Raw genomic sequence first — 26090 nt, 5'->3', positions numbered from 1 at the left:
TTATTATGGACTGATAATCTAAAGTGGTTTTAAGTGGTCGATAAATTTAGACGGTAGTAAGATTTCTTTATCGTAAACATTCTAATATGGTCAAGAATTTAATGAAAATGTATAAATGCTCAACGGTTTTAGCAATAAAGATTAAAGGATATATCACAATGTAATGTAACTCTAAAAAAACGTGACATGAGTTGAGCCGCTTTTAATTTTCGCTTAAAGTATTGTCTCACGGTAGTTTAAAAAATTTAAATGTAATTCTGATAAAAATGATTATAAAAAAAGTTAAAAAAAAAAAACAAGAATAGGCTGAAGACGTAAGTGAATCGAGGATACTGTTAGCTTTTTTATTGTTTTCATGTATTTTATTAAAGCATAATATGTCTGTGGCTCAATAGTAATCCGTTTTCCGTTTAACTGAGAAACAGAAATGTACCAAAACATAACACAGCTACTTTCCCGCCAATATTAATCGGAATATCCATGAGGCAATAATTGAGGTCAATTGTGTATTGCGGAGTCGATTCGGCCAGCTTTTTATTGGTAGATTTTAAGCAGTGCCTTTATTTATTATTACATATTAAAAGCCGATATCTCCTTATATCAATGCATATTTTGCCAATGCTATATAAGTGTAGTACATAGACAAAATAAACTAGAAACGAACTACATTTTCTCACGTTCAGTATGAGATGTACCTATATCATACGAATATTATAAATGCGAAAGTTTAGATGGATGTTTGTTAGAGTTTGTAGCCTTAGAAATAAACGGATCACGATGAAATTTGGCATACATGTAGAACTTAGTCTAGACGAACACGTAGGCTAATTGCTTTTGTTTTTTTTTTTATTCCAAACGAACGAAGTCGCGGGCAAAGGTTTGTCATATCTATTTATAAAGTACTATGAGTGCTAGAATTCTGAATATGGTGACCATTTCCCACGTACCATGCCAGAGAACATTGGACCGTCTAAATTCAGTGTCTTCAAAACATAAAGTTATAGTTTTCTACAGTTTTTTATTGGAAAATCATTACATCTCTAAAGTTCTTTTTCCATTGCAATGAATTGTACGTCATTTGTATTGCTATCTTTTATACATTTATAATAACCATAACTAATCCGCGTTATACAAATGTTATCAGTCAAGTGAATGTTGAGGTCACGACGATCTTTAATTTTAAACTACAACAGTTTTTAAACCAACAGTTTAAAGTAAAAGATTAGTTTCGTAATCGTGGGTTTTAGGTATTTAAACAAAGTTAGGGTTGCCAAAAGTTTTGTGGTCGCTTTATTTTTTAAGATACATCTTAACTATTCCAATAATCTAACTTATACGTAAAACGTGTGTAACAAGGTAGTTTATTTAATTTAAAACTTTCCGACAGAAAGAGAACAAAGTTTCATAACTTTCTCTACAGTTACAAAGATTTAACTTCGAAAGTTGTATCTAACAATTTTCTTCTTCTATAAAGAGGAAAGATTTGCATTTTGTATGTATTCGATTAACTTAAAAAGTAGTGAACCGATTTTAAAATTTCTTTCACCGTTAGAAAGGTAATTTATCTGTGACTAACATAGCCTACGTTTTTTTTTATTATTTTCTTATATGTTACAGTTTTCAACTATAATGTATTTACTGCTAAACTGTCAGTTGACTTAACCTGTAAAAAACTAATAGAGTTTTCTCGATGTGTGGATTTGGCTTCTCTCGTCTTGTAAGCTTAATCAAATATACATTTGCATTGCAAAATGTTATTTATCACGAATGAAGTATTTGAGACTGAATTAACGAGAAGTTTTATAATGTTGCCAACACAATACTTTGCTAGGGTTGGTAACCCTAAAAGCGGATAGGACTTGGTGTTTGGTGCGCTTGAGACACGGCCGCGCTTGAAATTATCTCGGGCCGAGACGTTTTTATGGTCCGCATTGGAATCTGGATGTTTTTTCCCATTGCGGGTCCGACGGAACGCCCAAACAGGTTTTTAGATAACGCTCTGTAATGCATCAGCCGGGAATGTTTTTGTAAAGGCGGCACATTCAAGGAGGATGTAATGAGTTTAATTCAATGAGCCAGCGCTGACGCCGCTTTATATCGATATTAATATAATAGCTTAAGGCACATTGCGGTTCACATTATAACAGTAAACATATCGCCTTGATGACCAGTACTCGGGTGACATCTCGAAGCGTGTGAGAAATAATCGATAAACAAGTAAAAATCGACAACTACAAGCGAGTTATCGATTTCTCGTGTAGTTAGACTGGCTATGATTAGATGAAGGAGAGATAAGACAATATCCACGTTGAAAAACATCAATGTACGCATAGAGTCTGACTTCATCTATGAGACTTCATATGTTTTGATTGAACAAGTTTTATTTAGGTCTCTAAGTTTGAGCAATTTCACAGGTAATATAAAAGCATTATTGATATTTCTGCATTATAAATAACAAAATGACTTGTATCTATTAAAAGGTTAATTACTACTAAGCTTAGTTAAAAAGATAATGTTGGTCTCTGGTGTCTGTACTATGGTAAAAATTTGTTAAAATGTTAGCCCGTGACCATAATGCTTGAAACTGTGCCGAAATATCCGAAGATAAAACAGCTTAATCCTGTAGGAATCTGCTTTTTGCCCCCATTTTGTGTATAATACAATTTACGTATACAAATAAAAAAATCTAATGAATTTTTACTGTGCACATAGTTTATTGTTAGGTTTTGTTTAGACATTGTTCAAACTGCATGTCATTATTTAGGCGAAGTTATCAAAATGAAGATAACAATATCAAATTAATTGCGACTTCCACCTAGTTTCGTTTCATTCAAGAATTTTGTTTGGACTGACATTAATACGTTGTTGTTTTGATCTAATTTAACAAACAATTAGGCAAGTATGTTATCATGTTATATGAAATTCAACATAATATACAACCAATAGGATAAACATCCCATTTACCTATGGCAAATAATAAAAATTACCAAATTATTTTTACTAGCGTAATAAAATCTAACTAAAGGGATTTAATTTCAAAAAATGGTAATATGTTTAAGAAAAGTAATAAAAGAAATAAAAAAGCAAAAAGAAAAAGTTCGCTTAACTTGAAAGATACAAGGTCAGCTAATATGTTATGCTAATAAGCATACCGTAAGCTTTAAAGGGCCAAACGCCCAATGCATTGAGAGTTCACAACGTAAATGTTTGTAAATTCCATTGCCACTTTACCGATACCGTAACCAAGAATGGCTATTATAGAAATTAAACCTTTACTTACGGACTGGTACTTTCTTCGGGTCATACTTCTCTACACTTTCGTAGATTTTTTCGATTTTTGTCCGAGCAATTTTTGACCGTTCAGTTATGTCTTGCAGTTGAGACGTGAGATCACTGAAGATATCCTCCGCCAGAAGCACTAGCGACGCCAGCTGTCGAAGTGCATTGCTCAGGGTGCAGTTCGTAACCGCCTGGAGTTCTTCGTCAGTGACCTTCGGCCTTCCATCTTCATCACGCAAACTCGTCCGCGAGAGAAACTTCGGCTCGACCACGCGCTGCACGAACGGCATCTCGATAGTCCTAAGGCACGAATCACTTATTCACCCATTCCCGCGCTGCGAATTAAACGTAATTCCGTCATCCATTCAACACACAACACAAAAAACGTCAGGTAACCGCCACTTTGAATTAACCGACATCCTGACCGGTGAACTTTCACTAAACTGTGGTATTTCAAGTAGTAATAAGAAATATTGTCAAGTTTTAGTTATAAGATAACACTTTTCGTTCATTTAAAAGTAATATAAAAGTTTTACGGAAACTTTTCATATTTACGACATCCCGCCATAAGAGGCGTTTACAACACACATCACTTCTAGACCGCTTTTGCCGGCCGAGTGAAATGAATGAGACGAATCGTACGATACGAGCGAGCGTAGTGTTGTGTTACCATAACTCTGTATTTTTCCCTAAGTAAATAGTAAAATTATTTATTTTTAAAACTATCAGTTTTTGTAGTTACATTTTGTTATTAAGTAATAAATGTAAAAAGACTAGGTTGGACATAGTTACTATTAATTCCAATATTCAATCAGAACTTTGTCAATGCATCAAAGCATTAAAGTTTTATTTAATTTGCGCACTATTTACTTAATTAGAGAGGTTTTAAAGAGTTAACGCGTGAGCAAATCGTTTCTTTTATTCATTTTATTTGGATTTGAAATTTTAAAAGAGATTCCTTAATTTTATGTGAATCTTTTAAGTGTGGCAATAACTTCAGCACCTTGTATTAGCGACCTCTGTTGGCGGATTAATGAATTATGACTAAATTTTACTTAAACTTTAAGAAATCTTACAATGAAACAGTTTACCTTTTGATCCGTCTTGTTAGTTAGAACAGTTGCTACTAGATGGCGCTATTTAACAAAAAATCAATTTGTAAACTTTTAAGTTTAGCGATTTGAAATATTTTGCTTTAGCATTTAAACTTATCTTAAACATTTGTAAAGTGAAATTCTAATTGAAAACTTCATTTTATGTAAAAATGTTATGAAATCACCGTCAACCTTGCGAAAAAGCTGTGCGAATATGCCGTAAACGCGTTGACAGGTTTTGAGCACAATTTTAGTCTTTTCCGATTTTTACTTTTTATTCTATAAATTAAAAAATCTCACGTAACTTATGTTATACAAAATGAAACATCAATTTAGCATAAATAATAGTTTATTATATTTAATACATATAACAAAGCCTTCTGCATTTAAACATTAAAAACGCACTTCGCATTATTACGATACCTCATACAATATTCTATAAGCCTATTTGTTTACATACAACAGGACATCCATACTTTTACACTTCTATAATTATGTCTACAAACGATTATTACTGCGCTGTAGAATTGGCGCAACACTAGGTTATCGGCATTAACGTCACATCTCTAACTTACAGCTGTCAATGTCATTAGAAGGATTGATGATTCGCGCGCATTCCTTTCGAGTTCTCTAGTAGTGTTTAAATTAATATCGCTAGTAACAATTATATTAATTGTTTAAAAGTTATATGATGACGCTGATACGCCGACAACTAGTCTAGCATAAAAAGAAAAAAACATATATTACCTTAAAATTTTGTAAAAAAAAACTATGTTAAGGGTTACCAGCAATCGTAAATGTTTTTAGTTTCGGCAATAAAGGCTTAATAAATTAATAGAAATATGATGACAAGACTTGTAAATTGTAAGTAAAAGAAAGTTGTATAACAAAAATAAATCCTGCAATACACACTGGGTTCTGACAGTTAGACACTCCAATAAAATCGAACGTCTATAGCAGGCTCAAGTTTGCAAGTCAATTTTATTCTAAAATGTGTATTGTAGATAATATGGTACTTATAAAGAGTGACTTGTACAATTAATATATACTTAATTGAATAAATAAGTACTTACTGAGAATATTAGTATTATTGAAGCGTAAATTCAAAAAATCTATGTAATGTTATATTTATCTATTACAATATGATTTATCCTAAAACTTATACTAATGGCAGTATTTTGTTTCATAATAAAATACTCCAAAAATTTAAATTTATGTCAACAATCTATTTAAATTAAACAATTTAACTTTGTCATTAAAATCAACATGCCTTTATCCCTTACGGAGGGTCGGCACAATATGTGCTGCTCTTTCATACATCTCTATCAGCCGTCATATCTGAATCTACCCCTTTCTTAAGCATATCCTCTTTCACACAATCCATCCATACTTTCTTTTGTCATTAAAAATAAAGAGTAAATATTACTTTTTATCTAAAACTTCATAGATTTAATATTCTTTTTCATGAGCTTGGTAATTACGTTCATTTTTATTGTGGAAATATTTGCATAGTTTTATATAACTCGCATTTTCTAACCTAAAATATTATCCTCACTATATGCTTTCATTTTTGCTTAACATCTATGTTATAAACGACCGATTGGTAAAACACATTTATGACTACATATCTTTATATATCTTGTAAAAAATTATGATTAACATGCTTTAAAATTATAATAATAAACATTATTTTAAATATATTATAACACAAGATTTAAATAAAACATAAATTGTTTAAACTTTCGTGACACATTTTTATCACTCATGTCTATTTTTCTGGTGGTGGTAGCAGTTTCGGGCTTTCAAAGAAAATCCAATAACACTTGCCCTGAAAATGGACCACCGATGGGTCCGAAACTAGTCGGTGCCATCGAAAAAATAGACGTGAGTATTAAGGAATAATTAGTTGAATAAAACTTAATTAAATTTTACAAGTTCACACACTAATTCACATTTGAACACATACATTGGCATTTTTCAATATCAGCACATTTATACAATTACGTGAAAGTACATTGAAAAGTACTATAAGCAAAGATATGTTTATTATTTAAATACGTTACAGATATGTTAATAAACTAATTAATTAATTAACTAATTAACTACATAAGCGATAGCGTCAATACATTTACTTATTACTAACTTAATGTAGAAAAAACAATGTTTACAAGCTAAAATTATATACTTTTAATTAACAAAATTTTAAGGATTTATTGCAACTAATGTTAATAAAATGATAAGTTTACATTGTTACTAGTAATTTATAACTACTGACTAGATAAATTAAAATATACAAGAAGATGATTTTCTGGGAATTAGAAGGGTGATCATAAGTACAAGTTTACTGCAACAGAAATACAGATAATAAAACAAATCGATTAAAAAATACATGTGCATTTTACATACTCCTAAAAGCAAATTAATTTCACCTATTCCACAACTACAAGTTAAGTTACATCCATAGTGCTAAGATTGTTTGATTTACATTACAGAAGTCAAATAAAACATCACCAATTGCAAGTTAAAAAACGTAAGCAAGTGAACACTTTAAAGACGAGTACATTCAAAACAAGTAAACACACCTTAACACTATAAACAAAGTCCGTAACTGAGCGCAAATAATATGAATACTCGTCTCACTAAACACCGCAGTCTGTAGTTTTCTTTGCTTGATGTTAACACCATTTATGAATCTAAACACAATGTTAGAAATACTTATTCCAACTAACGCACTACACGGAATCTAAGGCATAGATAATGGCGTCAAATCCGTTGAAACACTAAGAGATATATTACCATTCCAACATTAATTATAACCCATTTATATAAGCATTATAAAGCTTAAATTCCAAGCGAAACATCAAGCATAGAAATTACAGTCACCAACACAAGCGTAGCCAGAATATGAGGGTTTAACCCCCACTCTACGCCCCCGTTGGCTCTAGCGGCGACTCGACCTCCTGCGGTCGGTGAAAGAGCTCCTCAACTATTTGCGCACCCCGCGCTATGGGTCCACCTCGTGGCAGACTTCCATGTAATCGGGGTCGTGCATAATGTCCTTGATCATGTCCTTCAGCATTGTGTATCGCGGGAACATAGGGTACACTTTGGAGCTCACGTAATCCGACTGTAAAAAAAACAATTATTAACAGAAATAAAAATAAAATTAAAGCTAGAAAACTATATTGAACTAACAGAATAAGTTAGGAAATTGTTTATTGACACATGCAATAGCATTTCTACTCACCTTCAGCTCCCTAATGAGGTTCCTCAGTCCAGTGTACTTCTTCAGTAGACGATAGAGGTCGTTAGTCATCTGCGTGTTCTCTGTCTCTATTTGAGACGTAGTCATATCTGAAATTTTAAATATTATCTTTTAAATCAACTTAAAATATCTAAAAATATGCTTAAAAAATTTATAGACGAATAGAGGACCTTCTTTTGGGAAGTCGTTCAAAATTTGAGTTGCTTAGAACATAATTGGATAAGATTGTTTATTTGATTCTATTATTGTTAAGTGCTCACTGTAGGGCGTTTGTAGTGTCTTTTTTTTACATTTTACTATGTAATATAGTGGTTAATCAATTTATTTGTACGTACCATTCAATCTCTCTATCCTCTCCTTTCGATCAGCGGCTTCCTCAGCGAGCTTGGAGGAAGTTTTGACACCTTCACCAGACTTCTGCGTCTTCTCCATGATAGCGCAGGCGCGGAGCACGAACGCAGGTACAGTCTCCGCTTTCTCTTGTTTCGGAATCTCCACCAGAGACCAGTATTGTGTTTCCAGACGAATCACATCCTGAAATATAAAAAAAACATATTAAAAAAATTAAGACTATCAGTCTTCAAAAATATAAAAGAGACACTTGAACAAATTACTTTTTAAATAAACAAGCCGCAAGTGCAATGTAAATAGTAATATTTCGAGCAACAGCTTGTCATAAGTACAACTTGTTTCCTTCGAAACGAAAACCGTGAACTCACCTTTTCTTAAGGAAATGACAATTTTGGCTTAATCATATTTGTATATTTGTAATATCTCAATAGTTAAAAAAATTAGGTATTCGATTATTCCTTATTCCTATTTAACGTATAATAACGTGTTAATTGACTTGCTATGCATTTGAGGGTCGAATGATATCATAGTTCCTATGATAGCTTTGACATTATCTATAAATATATTTTATTATCCACTTTGTATCTATCGTTACTTGTATGAAGCACGCATTGAATAATAGAGACATGATTATTTTATTGTTTAATATTTATTCAAATGATCGAGGCGTTTCTATTGTTGCCATTGATGCAATCAGTTTAATAAAGCCTGTATATTATAATAAAATTAACCTATCTATTTGTGATTGTAATAACCTATCGACATTGACATAACAATGCTAATAATGTTGATGATTGAATAATGTAAATAAAAAACAAATATGTACTTAATTATTTGCAACTATCTTAAATCCGCGACTCCGTCTATGCAGAATTAAAAAAACAAACTTAGTAAGTAGCCTATGTATACTAATTAAAACATAATATCTGGGGTAAATTTCATTTAGATATGTTCGATCCATCCATCCTTCAAAGAATTCTCATTTATAAGACATGTTTAATTTTTAGCTTCATAGTGAATTCTTGAATTAAATTTGCTAACATTTAAAGTCGATGCACAACTGAATTTATTACTATTCTACAGAGTACACAGTAGGAGAGTTATGTTAGTTTAACTTTATACTGTATAAAAGCTACAAGAAAACTTTTAAGTTCTCGACTATGCGTCATTGCACAGCAGTCAGCAAAAAGGGAAAAACTTGCATTTTAAATTAAAGTTACATAAGTGTGTCTGGTTGTAGTATTAATACGTATGCATATTTCTCTACAGATATATCAAACCTTAAGTAAATAAAGGAACATCTAATTGATTTTTCCTTGACCTGAAAAGCACAACTCCAATAACTATATCAAAATGTTATTAGTCGTTGAAGGGGAAATTGTAGTTATATTTTATAGCGGCTTTTAATTAGCTGCTTATCCAATACGATAATCCGTACAACCACAGATAATATATGTATCTTTTCGGTCGTTATTGTGTTAAGAATAAAATCGTCACAACCCTAGATCATCGGCATAGACGTCGCGTCCATATGACAGCTGTCAGTGTCATTCAGTCGTATTAGAATAGCACGCCATTCTTAGGGAGTTAGTGGCCTGAGTGTTTAAGGTAATTCCGTTTATTTATTATTTATTTTATTAATGTCTGACAGTTGTAAATTATTGTTTGGGTTACACAAGCTTTGATACATGTTGTCAATTTGTTCTATTTTTGAACATACACTACTCGCTTGCCAGACACATAACGCAGGCAAAAATAATAATTAAATGTCCTGTAATCGTCCTGGCATTTTTGCTGACCGTACTCGTGATACAGCACGTATAAAGGTCGTTATCATTTCCCGTTGTTCGGACGTCGCTCGTTAGCGCAATCACGCTTCGCTGTTAAATCGTTACCCCACGTAACTATCCCGTAATTCATTTTTATACTCAAATAAATTAAATAACTGAAAATCTTTGATGACTACTGTGTGCTAGAAATCCAGGAATAGAAACTGTTAAGTGCAAATTATTGAATAGTATTTGATTGTTTAAATTCGAATGAAATGATTTATTTGTTAATTAACACTCTAACATGGTTTTTAATTTTTTGCTAAATGTAATTATATTTCTTAAATTTGTTTCGTTAGTATGAAACTAGATGGCAGGAGCAGTTAAGTTAGGAATTAAAATTTGTAACTTTAAATTTCATTTTTCTTATTAAACAAATATTAGTTAATAATAAGGAATTAAAAAAAAGTTAACTAGCCAGACTTCCTCTTCATAATGCTATATTTCATAGAGATCCAGCTGAGATTCAGCTGTTTATGCGGCAAATTCTAACAGACAAACTAATAATATTTATGTAATACACAATTTTCAAATGTTATTCAGAAGATTTCCGACTTTGCCCCTTACGAAATAAAGACTAAAAAGCTGTAAGTTAAGAAATATTCAGTTACAATATTTCTATAGTGCTAAAATATTTTGAGAAACACTATAATTCTTCGTTAAAAGTTCCTATTCTACATTATTTTGAAACTACGTTAAGAAGTGTAATTTGAAGTAAGTTCCGAGGAGCATAATTTTCAACAAATTGCTCAATAAGCGACGTGCAATCAGGTCTTAAAGTGGAAAACTTTGCGCTGGAAATGCGCCAGCCATCGCCGACGCCTTTTCACATTGTTTACCCCATTCTACAATGCCTATCATAGCTTTATAGTGAACTTGAAGAGCGGGCGTACACCTTTGAGTAAATTATCGCACAACTGTCGTCGTGCGTTCGTGCGATCGTGCGATTGTCGATTGTTTCACAGCTCATTCAACAGTTTAGTTGCACATCTAAAAATCGAGTAGGGTGCTCCATAAAAGCTCATAATAATCATTGCGCGACTAAACAGTTATGCGATAGTTTAGTCAATGGTGTGCGCGCGCACTAAATCAACAAGTTTACAATAAAAAAAAACGAAGCTACGGATATCAGTGCAATATACTTGCCAATTGAGAGTGCCATTCATAGTCAAACTTTAATTTTCAAATCTATAAAAATAGTTACAACTTTTCTAAAAAATACATAGTTATAAATGGTCTTCTTTTAAAAGCATACAATTTATTCGATAAATCAAACTGGCATCAACATTAAGAATACCATAAAATTAAAAATTAAATTATCGTCAATCTTTGAACAGAGGATTTAAATAAATATTTAGAAGTTAATATATGAAAAATGTGAACTGACAAATAGCTAAGCATATAGTAAAGATGATAAATATAGTATTTTAATGTGGTAATAAATCATGTCGCCACGTTATCTTTGCTTTGCTATGCTTGATTTATATGTTTTAGCAATGTCATATGAATAATCATTACGTGATTCCATTAATCTATATATCGTTAAGTATTTATTTATATATGCTACTAAATAAAAGGCAATTGAAGTTGTTATACTCAATTATATACATAAATTATATCTCTATTGCATTTACGTTTTATATTTAATCTGTATTTAATTGATCTATGGTTGTCAGTATTTTTATTAGTTTAAATTAAAAAAATTATGTTTATCAATTTTGTAAAATAACAAGAAACATGTTAGCTAAAATTTTAAATTATTATTAAATCTGAAGAAGACAATGAAATCCTGGCTGACAAGAATCAACGGCTTTTCCTAACGACTCGCTTAACAGCTGTCACTTTGTGAAAATCCGCTCGCGTGTAAAATTGATTCAGACAACTTAACAATCGTTGTCTTTGACTATGCTGGATTTAGAAAGATTAAAATCTTATTTTCTAAAGAAAATGGTAATGCTTTCCTATCGTTATAGTAAAATGTATCTTGTATCCTAAAACGCAGTGATCATATTTGTATGTATGTACAACATTTTGATATTCAGTATAAATTATAGGTACTTTTTATTTAATCAACTCTGAACAAATTCGCTGGCGTTGAACGAAACGTAATCCTGTTCCCAAATGTTGAAAACTAGATTGCGAAGTTCAATAAGGGGAGATTGGTCGTAATGCCTACAAATTGTTCAATGAAAGACATACAATCAGGGTGTGAGGTGAAAGTTAGGTCTCAGTTTGGAGCTGCGCCAGGTCTAGACAATATCGTCTGTGCAGGTTGCCGCCTGTAATTGTCAAACATTAAACTTTATAGCATCTTCATTGGAGTACCAGGTATCTAAGTTAGATAACGAAATAGGTTTGAACGTGCAGTTGTTGCTTGTAATTCAGTACTTTAAAGTACTTTAAAGAACATTTCTGCATATAACACATAAAATTGTAAAAACACAGCCTAAGTTACTCAGTGATAATATAGCTTTTTAATGGTGCAAATTTTTTGGAATTTAATCCAGTAGTTTTTGTGTTATTTCAACATGTACAAAAATCCAAAAAATACAAATCTTTTCTCTTTATAATATTAGTATAGATATTGAATAAGATTAAGTATAACAGTTTATTGTTCGTTTTATTTCAATAGGTATAATTGTAACTATGTATGTTAGGAGTTAATTAATCTTTTAATGCGACAAAAAAGAATCAAAGAAGTATGAGATCATGGTTTTTAACAGTCTAAAGCCTAAACTTAGTATTAATAGTAGCAATTCCGGGCACAGATGTCCGTAAATTGCAAAAGCATTCTTAAAACATTTATGTCAATCATTTGGACATTTGGCACAAAGCCGTGTACCTCCCTTGCGTCTCGTATCAAGTTTCAGCTCAAGTTTTTGTTCATTCTTTTTAATAGAACTGAGATCGAACAGGCATCTGTTAGTCGGAGTAATATATGGACGCGTAGTACATAAATAAATTGGAAATTCCGATTGCCGGGAGCAATTTAAAGATACCAATATCGACGTCAGTGTATCTGGACAGAGTAAATACGTTCCAATTTATCCAATTCACTCTCACAAGCTTTTAATTTTATGTTTTCCAAGTTTTTAATGAACATTATTACTTTAATATATTACTAGCTGTTGCTTGCGACTTCGTCTGCGTGGAGTTAATAAAAATAGCTTATGTTACTTAGTGACAAATTTATTTTTAATGTTGAATTACCATATACTGAATTAAGGTACGGTGAATAAATAACAAAAAAATATCCAGGATCAAACAGCTACTTTACAAATAGTTAGTTAAATAACTTCCGAGTATTTTTAATGTCATTGGAACATTTTTGATAACGTTAGTATTAAGTTGCTCACGAAGTTTCCATTAAAGTAATATCATTCAAGTAAAAGAAAGAATTTCTTTTTTGTAAAGTAAATAATTGAAGTGAAATGAAGCTATCAAAAAAATAAAGTGTAATAAAAGTATTCAGAGAGAATTTCCCCTTGACTGAATTGTGACGTCACTTTCAATAACTAAATCCCAAATGCTCGGATTATGAAAAGGAAATTATTCCTCAAATAATAGGCAATTTAAACATTAAATTAAAAGTTTCAAATTAGAATCTATATTAATATTATAAAAAGGAAATATTTGTATGTATTGAAATAACTCAAAAACTACTGGGCCGACTTCAAAAATGCTTTTAGTGTTAAAAAGTTACGTTATCGCCGAGTAACACTGGTTATATTTTTTAATTTCACGTGGAAGAAGTCGCGAGCAACAGCTAGTAAAATAAAAATGTAGCTAGATAAAAATACTATAGTCAATAAAAGCTTGGAATCTCTATATCATCATCAACGTGCCCTACGGGGGGTCGGCACTGTAAGTACTGCTCGTCCATACATCTCTATCAGCAGTAATATCAAAATAAACAATTTATAGTTCATCCTTATTATGTATTTGCATTAATTATAACAAAGAAAATAATTTTGCGCGCTTCAAAGTTCTTTAAGGAAAGATACCTCTTTGAAGTCAGTTCAATTTGGTAACGTTTTGTAGACAAATTCTCCGAACGATGTACAAACGAACGTGTGACCAAACCCACATAGACGTGACTGTTGTCCAAACTAGAATAATATTACAAATCAATGTTGAATGACTCAACACAATTAAAGCCTGCCGTCTTTGGAGTATACGTAATAGATTATTTAAGTGAAAAACTTTTCTTTGTAACAAGAAAAGTTTCGACGTATTTATCGATGTGAGAAAAATGGATTTTTAATATTCGTAAGTAAGAACATTGTAAGAAACAGAATCACAATTAGCCCACATATCTTAAGTAAGCTTTTTGTCTGATAATACCTAAAGCCTTGTTTTGCCTATTTGAATTACTCTGCTCTACACTTTCAAGTTGATTTAAGAGTATAACTTTCAAGATAACTGGTCGCGTCATTTAACATGTTCCGATGACCGCAATTTTATAAAAAGTTTCAGTTTTTAGATATGAAAACGAAAAAAAAAACAATGGTTATTTCCAAAACATATAAAAGCCATTTTGAGCAAACTTTTTTCATGCAATTTAATTTTCTTTCCTCATCTCAGATTGCTGTTCGAACGTCGGTAAATATGGCGCGGTCTCTCGGGCGTCGAAAATAATTTCATTGGCAACTTCACAAATATCGCCATTTTTCTTATTTCCCTTGACTCATTAATATCCAGTTGTTACTTGCCAATTTTACCGTTGTATTTTTTTTTAATACGTGATATCAATTTTGCCAACTTTAATGGTAAAAGTAATAACTTATAACTAACTATATACAAACATTTGAAAATATGACTAATTATATTTTTCTGCTAATTTTCAGTTAACACCCTTTGAAGTAAGGTTTCAAAATTTTACCACTGTTTCCATATTTTCTTTTTCATCGTGTTAATTTTTTACTTAATTTCGCGGTAAATTATGTTACCGGAATGGCATTCATTTAACTTCTAATAAGCAGATCCTGGTTTTGAATTACACCATGTTACAAAGTGTTTTCATATGTACATCGTGATTATCAGCACATATCTGCATTTAAAGATGTGTTTATACACATTTTTGTCAACCAACCACCCGCGCTAGGTCAGCGTGATTGACAAAGACCTAGTAACCTATAACTTGGATAGTTTGAGTAGGGATGTAGTGAGCTAATGATGATAATCTTCATAAAGCCTAGATATAAATTTAATAATTGAGGTTCAAAGGCCATTGCTAAAACACGAAACTTTTTAATAAAATCATTGGCGGGTTAAGCTTGTTAAAAGTTTTCACAAACTGCGGCTGCGCCACGCTACGCCACCTCGCCTTTGTTACGGACGCTTGTTACTTTCCTAGTTGTCCTTTGACAGTTTTAATTGAAAACTGCATCTCAGTTTTCCTTTTGCTTTTGCTGGCGATTAAACTTGTTCTTTTTAATTTTAAAATTCGTGCTTTTTAAAATGTTACAAGGAAATATAATTTAAACAACAGTTAGATGTTACTTAATTGTCATTTAAAATTACAGACACGTTTGGCAAATTTTATGTAATTGACATTGTACGTTGTTTATCATTAAGTTTTGCCTTGAGCTACGGGAGTTCGTGTTTTGTTTATTTTTCCTGCCTTCGTAACACACCCAGTATAAAGAATAAACAAGGAAGGCTTTCATCAAGAAAGCTGATAAGTCGCCTCCGTGGAATGTGAAACGTTTTAAACCTGTTTCTCGCTCGATCTGCCCTGATAAGTACACGTAGACCCAGTTTCCACGACAAACCGCGGAAACAGCCACTTGTGATCTGCTCCCGTATAACAGTTCTCTTATTTCCTCTACCGTAACGGCGATTGCAATACTTTGCGGACCGCGCACGTAGTCGTACGGTAAGTCCCTCAGTGGAAGAAGACATTAAATGTACAAGTACAAGATGTAGCTTTTTACGCAAACAACTTATTTTAATTAAAGCGACGTTTACAGGGAAGTATTGCCTTAATGTCTTTATTAGTCAGTGAGTTAAGAACCACAATATAAGGGTATTTACATCTTAATACGTGTGAACTGTTGTTAATAACGGGTAATTATAATTCTGAAATATAAAATGCAAGAAATGAATTTTAAAACTTTTTTACCCAACACAGGAAAAAATAATTCGTAATTTGCTTGTTAAACAATTAAAAGTTCTAATTGACCAAATTTTACGCTTCATAATGTTATTAATAGGTACACTACCTTCGCCAGACTCCAGAATAAAAAGAAACAAAGTAAGTACCCTATGTCTTCTTTCAGAGTTTGCTCAGCAACTCTGCCAAATATCAAACTCTAACAAACATTCATCCATACATCTAAAGTTTTGCGATACAAAATTGGTAAGTAAGATTCAATATTATTATTAGTTTGAACAAGTAACAAGCTAGAAATACAAAACTTGAACCTTTGTTTTCGTCGAACTAAGCCGTTGCATAATTACAATGTATACAATCACTCAACGTACAGTACACGCCGTGTAGCAAACGAGCGTTTCGCACGATGCTTTAAAATAAGCTTCTAATTTTCTAGCGTTACAAGTTTAAGCACAATGTGTAATTATTTCAGAATCGTTATAAGATTCTTTTTATTAGAGACAAAACAATAAAATGTAAGAGACACTTACTCGTATAAAGTCTAAATTACAGTCGATAAAAATCGATATTCATGCTAAAGAAGGCATTAATGGTAATCGGCTCGGTAATTGTAAGATCAAAGTAGCTTTGAATTAGTGCCTGTTTGCTGGTGACGTCCGCTCCTGTCGGTGGCACGGTTAGGACTGACTTGCTGATACTCCGTCATGACAGTAGACAACCGCGTTGTCTTAGAGTGAGCGCACACCTGAAACTGAACTGTGACCCATCTGTTTCGTCTAGCTTGACTCCTACGAGCTTACATGAAGGTGTGCCCACTACTCGATTTTTAATTGTGCAAATAAACAGTTGAATTGGCTATGAAACAATGGACAATCGACTAACAGTTGTGCGATAGTTTAGTCAAAGGTGTGCGGCCGCTTTTAAACTAAATTAGATGTAAGGGTTGGCAGAATCAATAATAAACGCAGAGTAATGATGATGAAAATGATTCAAGACAGTATTAATATGTCTGTCTAGTAACAGTATGTTGGTAGAAAGCCAGGGTGGGAATGGAACGGGTTGCAGTTGGCACAGCATGCAATCAAAGTGGAAATTTTCATTGGAACCTTTTAGTAGATGGAACGAGACTTCTCGCTTTTAGATTGAGTTTGCGTTCGAAAGCCGCAGCCCCGTTGAGCGAGTCTATCTCATCGTTTATACACGATTACAATCGAATTCATTCCAATCTCAGATTGTTTGATCATCTAACAGTGAATAAATAGTTTTAAATTTATTCACAGATAAATTGAATTAAGTTTAATTAAATTTATTAGGATGTAAACAAATTACGTATTATACTTTGTGTATTACGAACGAAAAACGTAAACGTTTTTAGAAATATTATATCGAAAAAGTTTGTATTTTTAAAACATGTTTTATATATTTTTATTTTATGTATGTAACAAAACTTACAAACTTCTGGACCGATTTCATGTGGACGAAGTCAGACAATAACTGGCTTCACATATATCTATTTACTTATTGAGTTTTTTACACGTAGAAAAAATTTAAACACGAGGTTTCATAATCTTTTTGTTCTAGAGCCATGAGATACGTCTTTTGTTTTTTATTTATATTTGTCTACTATAAAAGGATTGTCCCAACATTGTTCAGCAAGGTTTTCGGACGGAATATGCCTACCATTTTTGGGCCTTGATTTCGTCGTAAGCATGACCGTGTACGTAATTGAGTTTGGCAATCAGATAAGTTACTTGATATACGGTGGATAATTTCGTGTGTATCATTGGCCTATAATTTCGACGATTTTGTCCTTTAGTAGTAATATTTTTTGCATAAAAGTGTTTTCGTAACTACGTAGCTATATTTTAAGTGCATGAGTAAAATTAACAAACATTTAGTTAAATTTAAATATCATAGAATTTGAGAAATAGTCATATTACATAACTTGGAGTTCAGGTGTTGTACGAATGTCTTTAAATCTAAAATTAAGTTACTACAGACGTGCGTCTGCAAAGCGACATCTGTTACTTCAATTTTGCATCAGAACCTGCCAGCTTTAACAGCATTTAAATTAAATCTTACGCACCCCTTGCAACGTTTAACCTACGATAAGCATCTCTAATTCGTGTGTACATTTATTAATTAATAAATGAATGAAAAATAACCACAATAATACTTCGGTTAAGACCATAAAACAACAGCTGCAAAATTTCAGCGAAATCGCCATTTAGGCTACAAACTCTAACAAACATCCATCCATCCATCTAAACTTCCGCATTTATAATATTAGTATGATTGTAAAGAGAAAAAATAAAATTTGTATTTTTACATGTATTGAAATAACTCAAAAACTACCGGGCCTATTTTAAAGATTCCTTCACCGTTAGAAAGGTATTATATCTGTGAGTAACTTATTTAATTATTTTTTTAATTTTAGGCGGACGAAGTCGCGAGAAACAGTTAGTTGATAATAAAATTGCAACACAAATATTTATTTTTATTTATATAAAAACCAGCCAGACGGAATAATTAAAAAAAATGTGTACAAAATGTGTCCGTTCCTATTTCTTTTACATTTCACTTAGATATTCCAGATTGAAATTTCATTAAAATATTAGCATACTTTGTGTTAAAAATAAATTGATGACAGTAAGAAACTCGAAGTGAAATGTAACAAATTGGCGCGGGACGTCCCAATCCAGCGGTAATAGAATTCCGTCCCGAATGTTCTGGTTTATTGACAAAGTCCCTGTAAGCGGATTGCCATTGATGAGAATTTAAGATAATTTACTATTTTCCTCCCGGGAATTGCGACGTAACTAACAAGGTATATCCACCGAAATGAAAATCTTTTTAGACTGTGTTTTTATTACGGGAATTTCTTACAACCTTACAAAGAAACGCGGTATAAAGTTAAACTTATAAACTAAATGTAAAAGTATAAGCAAAATTTGTAGTAATATTTGCTTATAATCAGTTTATTCCTAAGTTTAACATTATACCTCTTTTATTTGTAAGGCTTTTAGTTTATTTTTATATATTCTGCATCGGATGAAGTATACCGTATAAAAACTCTACTAAGTTAAATTGAAAATAAACTAACTTTTTTAACATTGATAAGTAATAATTATCGAGGGTCCATTTCTAGAAAGATTCGGTAATAGAAAAAAAAATCAAAATAAGTAAATCACTTATAAAGTTACGCATTTCGCAACTTGTCTGCACTGGTCCCTGAAGAAAAGATGGGACTATTAATATCATACATTGTATTTGAACTTAGTCTTAACTTAATTTGTACGAATAAGAATTAAAGTTTGTCGTGTAATTACGTCTCAGTATCTTCTGGAATAGCGCCAGCTTTGCCGATAAACCGCCTCCTTGTGTAACCCAATTTTCCTAGCTTAATTTTCTTGCTTAATTGTCTCTTCAAGTTAATTCTTTTTCCTGCCATTTTGGTGGTAATGTAATAATGAAATAAATTATTTTATATAATGTAAATTAAAAATGCCGATGAGATGGCAACGTGGTGCCAATATGACTAGAAATCCTGTTAACTATTCCAATATCGGGTGCCAGTTATTACATTTATTTTTGGCTTGGATCCAGGGAAGGGTCCTTTACTTGGGTCGTACATTTTCGTAGACCATTTTAACACCATCAGGCCTTTGGCATGCCTATAGTTATAATTGCATCAATTCAAAGAGAAAGAAAGATACCGAAACAATTAAATTGAAAGTAAAAAATATTACAAAATGACAATTTCGTAGAACTTCGTCTACGTTCTATTCTACGGATTCCGATTAGCAATTGCCATCTACGGCGCATTCATAGAATATATTTCATTTTATATTTACGTATAGTACTTTAAAAAATTCTGACTAACCTGGTGAGTCACACCAGCAAGGCATGACTTTAGTTTTCAAAATGTGAATCATTGAGTTTCTTTTCATTGATGCTACTTATGAATAATATAGGTGAATATGTCCGGTATGGCACATGGGTTTTCCGCAGGTGTGAAAAAAGAACTCGAGAATGATTAAAAGCAATTGACTTCCTTCTGAAGTAACTTCGGGTCTATCATCTCCCCTGTCCGTCGTATCTCACGAATGAATGTACCACAGAATATCGTTCTCCAGATCCAACGAGTGATGTAGTCACTGCCTTTTTAATCGTGGAACTGTTCACGCATTCCATCAATCTCTTCCTAGGACTACCACAAACTATGTACTTCTTTACATTAAAATTTAAAGTTCTTATTAATAATGTTTAGTATAGGCCTTTATTTATTTATTTATTCTTTTTGCACAAAAGTTACAAAATATATATTTAAAAGCCAAAACAAGACTTAATATTCGTCGTAATTGTTCACAATTTTTGCAATTGCATACAAAATTACCGAAGATGTAAGGAACAAAGTATTATATAAGTTTTAAACAATTATTTAAATCAATATTAAGGCAAGCCTTAATTTTAGGAGATAATATAATCGCAACAACGTAATTCTACTTCGCTATTTAGTCTATACATCGCCGCCATGAATGGCGCGCTTCTTGACACTTCTGATTGACATTGACAGATGTCATAGCGACGGGACGTGCCCGCCAATAATCTAGTGCTGCGCCGTTACACCGGCACTGATTTTCTACTTAACAATAATATATTTTTTCTTAGGTTTATTTTTCACGTGTTAATAGCTTTCGGGTCTAGATAAATTCATCTTTGTCTCTCTAGACTATTTAATCTATTCGATTCTTTTTACTCGTCAGTCGAATTAAATAGAAAATCGATGAAACCTATGTTATGTAAATATTAAGATTGTGTTAAAGATGTTCTTTAATGTCTCTGTTTCTTACTACGATTTATTTCTCTATTGACGGTCTCGTAATTCTATAAATTTAATCCTTAGTCAGCTTGTACAAATAAATTTACGGTTGTCTACATCTTTTGTGTAAGACTCGCTTGAGTTAATTTGGGCCCGATTTATAGGTTTATAAAGGATGCTCGCCCTTGTCATATTTAGACCTTAAATGCCATACATTTTGACTACTTCTGATATATAAGTTTAATTCATCAAGAATTATACATTTATAATTTTTTTACGACTAATAGTGAAATAATAGAGCTCTAAGCGAGGTGTGTAGCGGAAGTGAGCGCGGAAAAGATAACTTACCTACAACTATGCGATATTGAATTGTCATGGAAAACTATTTACTTCATGACACACTATTGCATACAACTGCACTAGCGATAATTGTCTTTAGTTTCTAAACTTCATGTCACTGTATCATTATTCAATCACAGATCGGAAAAGATCTAGACTGGATGAAAAATGGGCTACAAAGGATCTATAATTTATCACCGTCATTATTACAGCTACCACTATTATTCATTTAGCATCTGTTGCATACTTGGAGTAATGACTTCTAAGAATTTATAGCTCATAAATTTTAAGGGCCACTGTCGTTGTATTTTATAGTATTTTTATAACCTGCATAAATACTGAGCTTAGATTACTTACTGTCATTTGTGGGGTTATACGATCCGTAAAAATGGGTTTAGAATTTCCTCTTCGATGAGGATATGTGCATTAAAAACGTTGACTACATAAAAAGGTAAATAAAACGGCATCGAATTAAAAAAAAAACGGTACAAATATCATATAACGATGGAAGAAGAAGAGTCTATGGGCAACGGTCGCTACGCCATTTCGACGGATTCAAGTGGCCACTTGCTCGTTGGCCACTTTATTATAAAAAATATTATTAAATATTTAACATGAGTTTGAGGCTTTTAATTATGTTCGCTGAATATATAAAAATAGTTAATTTTTTAGTGTTAATACTTTATTGTACTTCGTAAACAAAGGGTTCAACATATTAAAACAGTGAAAAATATTTTTTTATATGACATAAAAGTTATATATATTCGTATTATGTTACATACCATAGAGGACACAGGTATGACAAAATAGGTGGTCGAGGGAGTACGCGTGCCCTCGTACGTGAGGGGAATGTATCACGTAAATACCTTACTTTGACCTCATTCACTTAAATGTTTTACTCAATTAGTAAAGCCAGCATTACAACTTCGTAAGTAGATTTAACATCAAGGCTTTACAAACTCCAGTCAACAAATTGTTTAGCATAACTTAACGATTAAGTTTCATTGAGATACTGAAGTAACGTTTTATACACACACCGTATTATGTACTAGCAGAAATAATATTTTTTTTTTGTTTACATTTGTCAAATTATCAATTTCAAATGTGAAAATGACATGACATAATGACAAATCACGGAAACTGTTTCATTGACATTGGTTTTTTCCTATTTTTTATCACCCTAAGTTTAATAGCGTGAAAATATACAGCCTAAAGCGTGTCATCAGTGTAGGACCTTTTACATAAGAAAGAATTATTCAAAAATAAGTATACTGTGATTTCTGACATCCTACGCCACAAAGTAATATGTGTTTACGGGTATTATATATATTAGTATATACAGATAAAAATTAATGTAACTGTTTTCGAAATAATTTCCGGAGTACTAATACGTATGTATGAGTATTGGCGAAAAACTAATGGATACGGTAGTTTTATTGACTTTTAAGAAGAATTTAGCTGTGTATCATTAACCAACGTGTTTTTACAGACACATATATAAGCGGCGTTGTATTGATTTTTGTTCCAAGTCTCGTTTCAAAATGGTCAAACGATTGTATCTATAAAAACGAAACAACGCTAGTTTCTCCGATTGTACATACTAAATCAATAACCATATAACTTTTAATAGTGGTAGAGCCCGCTTTAACATCTTCGCACGAATTGGCCGGCTCGCCCGGTGTAATACAACGACCACACAGAAAACAGGCGTGAAGTGGAAGCAATTCCGCGTTTCGTCTCATGAGTGTGGTGCCGGAGGCCTAATTTTAGTCCCTTTCCCTTGTCACCCTTTTCTTAAGAAAAAGGATGGGAAGGAAAAGTGAATTTGAGGGTTAAGGAGACGCACAGGAAGGGTAAATGTCCTCTTAATGTGCGTCTCCTCCGTCAATTAAGGGTAGGCAACGCATCTGCAATTGCAAATGTCTATGGGCAGCGGTCGCTTTCCATTTCGGTGGATTCAGGTGGCCGCTTGCTCGTTTGTCACCTTATGTTATAAAAAAAAACTTTGGTGTATGCTAATATTACAAAGAGAAAAGATTTGTAACTCAAAAACTACTGAATCGATTTAAAAATTCTCGCATTATTGGTTAATCGCGTGTGTTACGTTAATAAGTCTAGATACGTGTATATCTGGTGCTACGTGCTGACACTTAGTTACAAGCGCCACATGACTCATATACCCATATAAGTGTCGATCCTAAAAGGAGAAACACTCCGACGTAGACTTAGCTCGATGTGACTAACAAATTTATTATTAACATAAAATTATGACTACGCAACGAATTGGTCTTCGGATGCGATTTGATTATACATTTATTTATTAAACACCAATAAAGTCAACACCAATAAAATGTTTTAATGGCAACAAAAATATTGTAAAGCTTTAATCAAAGTAATTTATACATGCAAATAACTATACCAATTGCTGGTGGTAAGACTAAAGCCATAATTGAATTTACATTTGTAATCCGCGCTTCCAATTGCCAACCGGAAAACAATCAAAGGCTTTATGGGATTCCAGTTAAATTAGAGCAAATACATGATCTCAGGCGTGGAAACGCGCAGATTTAATTATGTTAACAAATGTTTGAAATTTTAAACATAGTTCTTAAAGCCTTTATACGATAGCGATAGAAAAGATTTAAACTACGAACCTCACGTTAACTTAAATTGGGAAAAATGGAGTATTTTTTGTAAGTAAAAAATAATGTTTCAGCATATAAATTAAATACTTATTAATACTACTAGCTTTCGCTTGCGATTCCGTTGGCGTGGAATTAAAAAAAAAATAAAAGTGAGCAACTTATGTGTTCTTGCATAACCTCTACATCTATACCAAAATTCAGCTGTTTAGGCTACAAATTCTATCAAGCTTAAAAAGTTCTTAACTATAGTATTAGTACAAAGTACGATACCTTAAAACAGGTCTACTTAATAAGTTTCTAAGGCAACTCTTCTTAATATTTTTGTAGTGTAGTTACAATAATTTTACTTATATTATCAAAATGGATACAAAGCCAAACACATAAAACATTCAGAATAAATTCTTCGTAACCTAATTTACTGTCTGACAAATAAATCGACACGATCACTTAATTTTGGTTAAGAGTTGTAATGTCGTAAGTTTTTAAATTACCAACCTTTTTACTACTCAAGTTTGATTAGTAGCACACACATATGTTTTATTACTTTAAGTTAGATGATCAAATTAATTACTTACTAAAATACCATTTGTAGATAGTTTCTTTTACCTGGGTTCTATACATCACCACTGAAGCACTTTGCTAAATAAAAAACCGATATAAAAACATTCTGTATCAAAAAATTGACTAAATTAGTTAGAAACGTTCACTTGGCAAATTCGAAATCATGTTCGCTTCTTCCACATGTGAAACATTAAAATTTTGCTAATGTACATTCCTTGATAAATGTATTTTGAATGCAATCACATTCATTACTTATAATTGGCTACAACTGGTAACGTAATACACCCATCAAGCGATCCATTGAGATCTTACGTTAATTCGAGATCACATCTGTTTATAATTATGTATTAATATCCAGAGCACAGACTACAGACTACAGAATGCTTCTTTGTATTTATTGGTTTCTCTCAACGAGCCCTGGAATTTATGCTAATTAAAGCAACGAACAATGCGATGCAAAATGGACTAATTCGACTACGGAATCTGTTACCGGAAGGGACGCTTAATGTCGTTTAACTTCGGTATTCATGACGCTATATTAATTTTAAAATTACTTTATACATTTGTAGTATAAATACAGTTAAAAATTATTCAGTAAAATTATTGTAATGTCTAGTTACCTTAATCATTGCCTTGAGCAGTGCGTATCTAGTGAAGACATTCCTCTCGGCTTTGGACTCGTTGTACCGTCCCATGAGAGTGACGAGCGCTTTCTTAGCCGTGTCATAGTTTTCGTCAAGTCGTATCCGCACTGCGCGTAGACGCTCATTCGTTTCGATCACTTCTTCCTTTGTCTGCCCGCCTGGTACGTATAACGTCATTAATATTTTATCAAAGTGATTAAAAACATTAATGAATAATTATGGAAATCTAGACAACATTTCTTTCTTTAAATTGTGTTTCCTTACTTATTTACAGGTACTCTAGAGATTTTAGTCTTTTTAGGAGGGCGTTTTTGGCTGCAGACTGTGTATAATCTGGGCCAAAACTGATAAGAAATTAATAGTTCAGACACTTGTAAAGTTTTTTTTGGTAGTACTACGTCGAAATATTTCATATTTAGACTGAACGATGTTTGCGTACGTTGATGTCATTTAGCATAACCACAGAAAGATAATTAGGTCAATTTAATTGTTGCTTAGACTGACTCACTCAGGAACATTAAGGTTTGATTTTGAATAAAATAATATTCTTCCTACTCTGTATCATGAACCTCCTAAAAGTAAGCAAAAAATATATAAACAAGTGGTTAGATATTTTATAAAGTTACATATTTTGTAGCCACAAATGTGTCATTATAATTTCAAAAGCAATTGACATTATTTCACAAATCAAATAATTTGCATATTAAATTTTGAAATCCTCGTACTGATTAAACAATCCGCGATTTGATGGAATTATATTTGGAATCAGCAAAGTTCTGGTTCAAATATACGAAATAGTTATGAATTTATGGGATCATGAGCGTGGAATTGCCGGCATGTGACGCGCAAACTTGTTTAATAGAATTTCACGAACTAACGAGCAATTTTTATTGCTATGAAATATTAATTTTATGATCAATGATTGATGTAGAATTAATATAAATAACAGAAGTTAGTTAAAAAAGCATATCATATTAATTGCTGATGTTTCAGTGAAGGGTAACATATTAAGAGGCAGTTACACGGGTGGATTAACAATCTTAACGTCAGCTAATGCTGGTGGTGTTGAGTGCAGAATACAACCTCTTTGGATGACAAGCAGTATGTATACAGTCAAAGAGGTTGCATACTGGCCACCAAGGCATT

The 26090-nt window shown here is 32.3% G+C and overlaps 2 protein-coding genes across 3 annotated transcripts in view; both read right to left on the bottom strand.

Annotated features, from left to right (window-relative positions):
• Positions 1-3886, bottom strand: part of LOC106103658 — an 83017-nt gene extending 79131 nt beyond the window's left edge. For both annotated transcript variants that reach the window (XM_013283469.1, XM_013283470.1), the window contains exon 1: positions 3281-3886. In XM_013283469.1, the coding sequence (XP_013138923.1) occupies positions 3281-3569 (289 nt within the window). In that variant the 5' untranslated portion in view covers positions 3570-3886. The remainder of the gene's footprint in view (positions 1-3280) is intronic.
• Positions 3887-6687: 2801 nt separating this feature from the next.
• The window catches only part of LOC106103628, a 118370-nt gene continuing 98967 nt past the window's right edge, over positions 6688-26090 (bottom strand). The window contains exons 3-6 of the mRNA XM_013283413.1: positions 24921-25102; positions 7974-8172; positions 7621-7727; positions 6688-7500 (exon numbers count right to left, since the gene is read on the bottom strand). Coding sequence (XP_013138867.1) covers positions 7378-7500; positions 7621-7727; positions 7974-8172; positions 24921-25102 — 611 coding nt within the window. The 3' untranslated portion in view covers positions 6688-7377. The remainder of the gene's footprint in view (positions 7501-7620; positions 7728-7973; positions 8173-24920; positions 25103-26090) is intronic.

The sequence above is a fragment of the Papilio polytes genome, unplaced genomic scaffold (assembly GCF_000836215.1).
Source record: "Papilio polytes unplaced genomic scaffold, Ppol_1.0 DF823731.1, whole genome shotgun sequence".
NCBI lineage: Eukaryota > Metazoa > Arthropoda > Insecta > Lepidoptera > Papilionidae > Papilio > Papilio polytes.
This window is presented reverse-complemented; position numbering and strand designations above follow the sequence as displayed.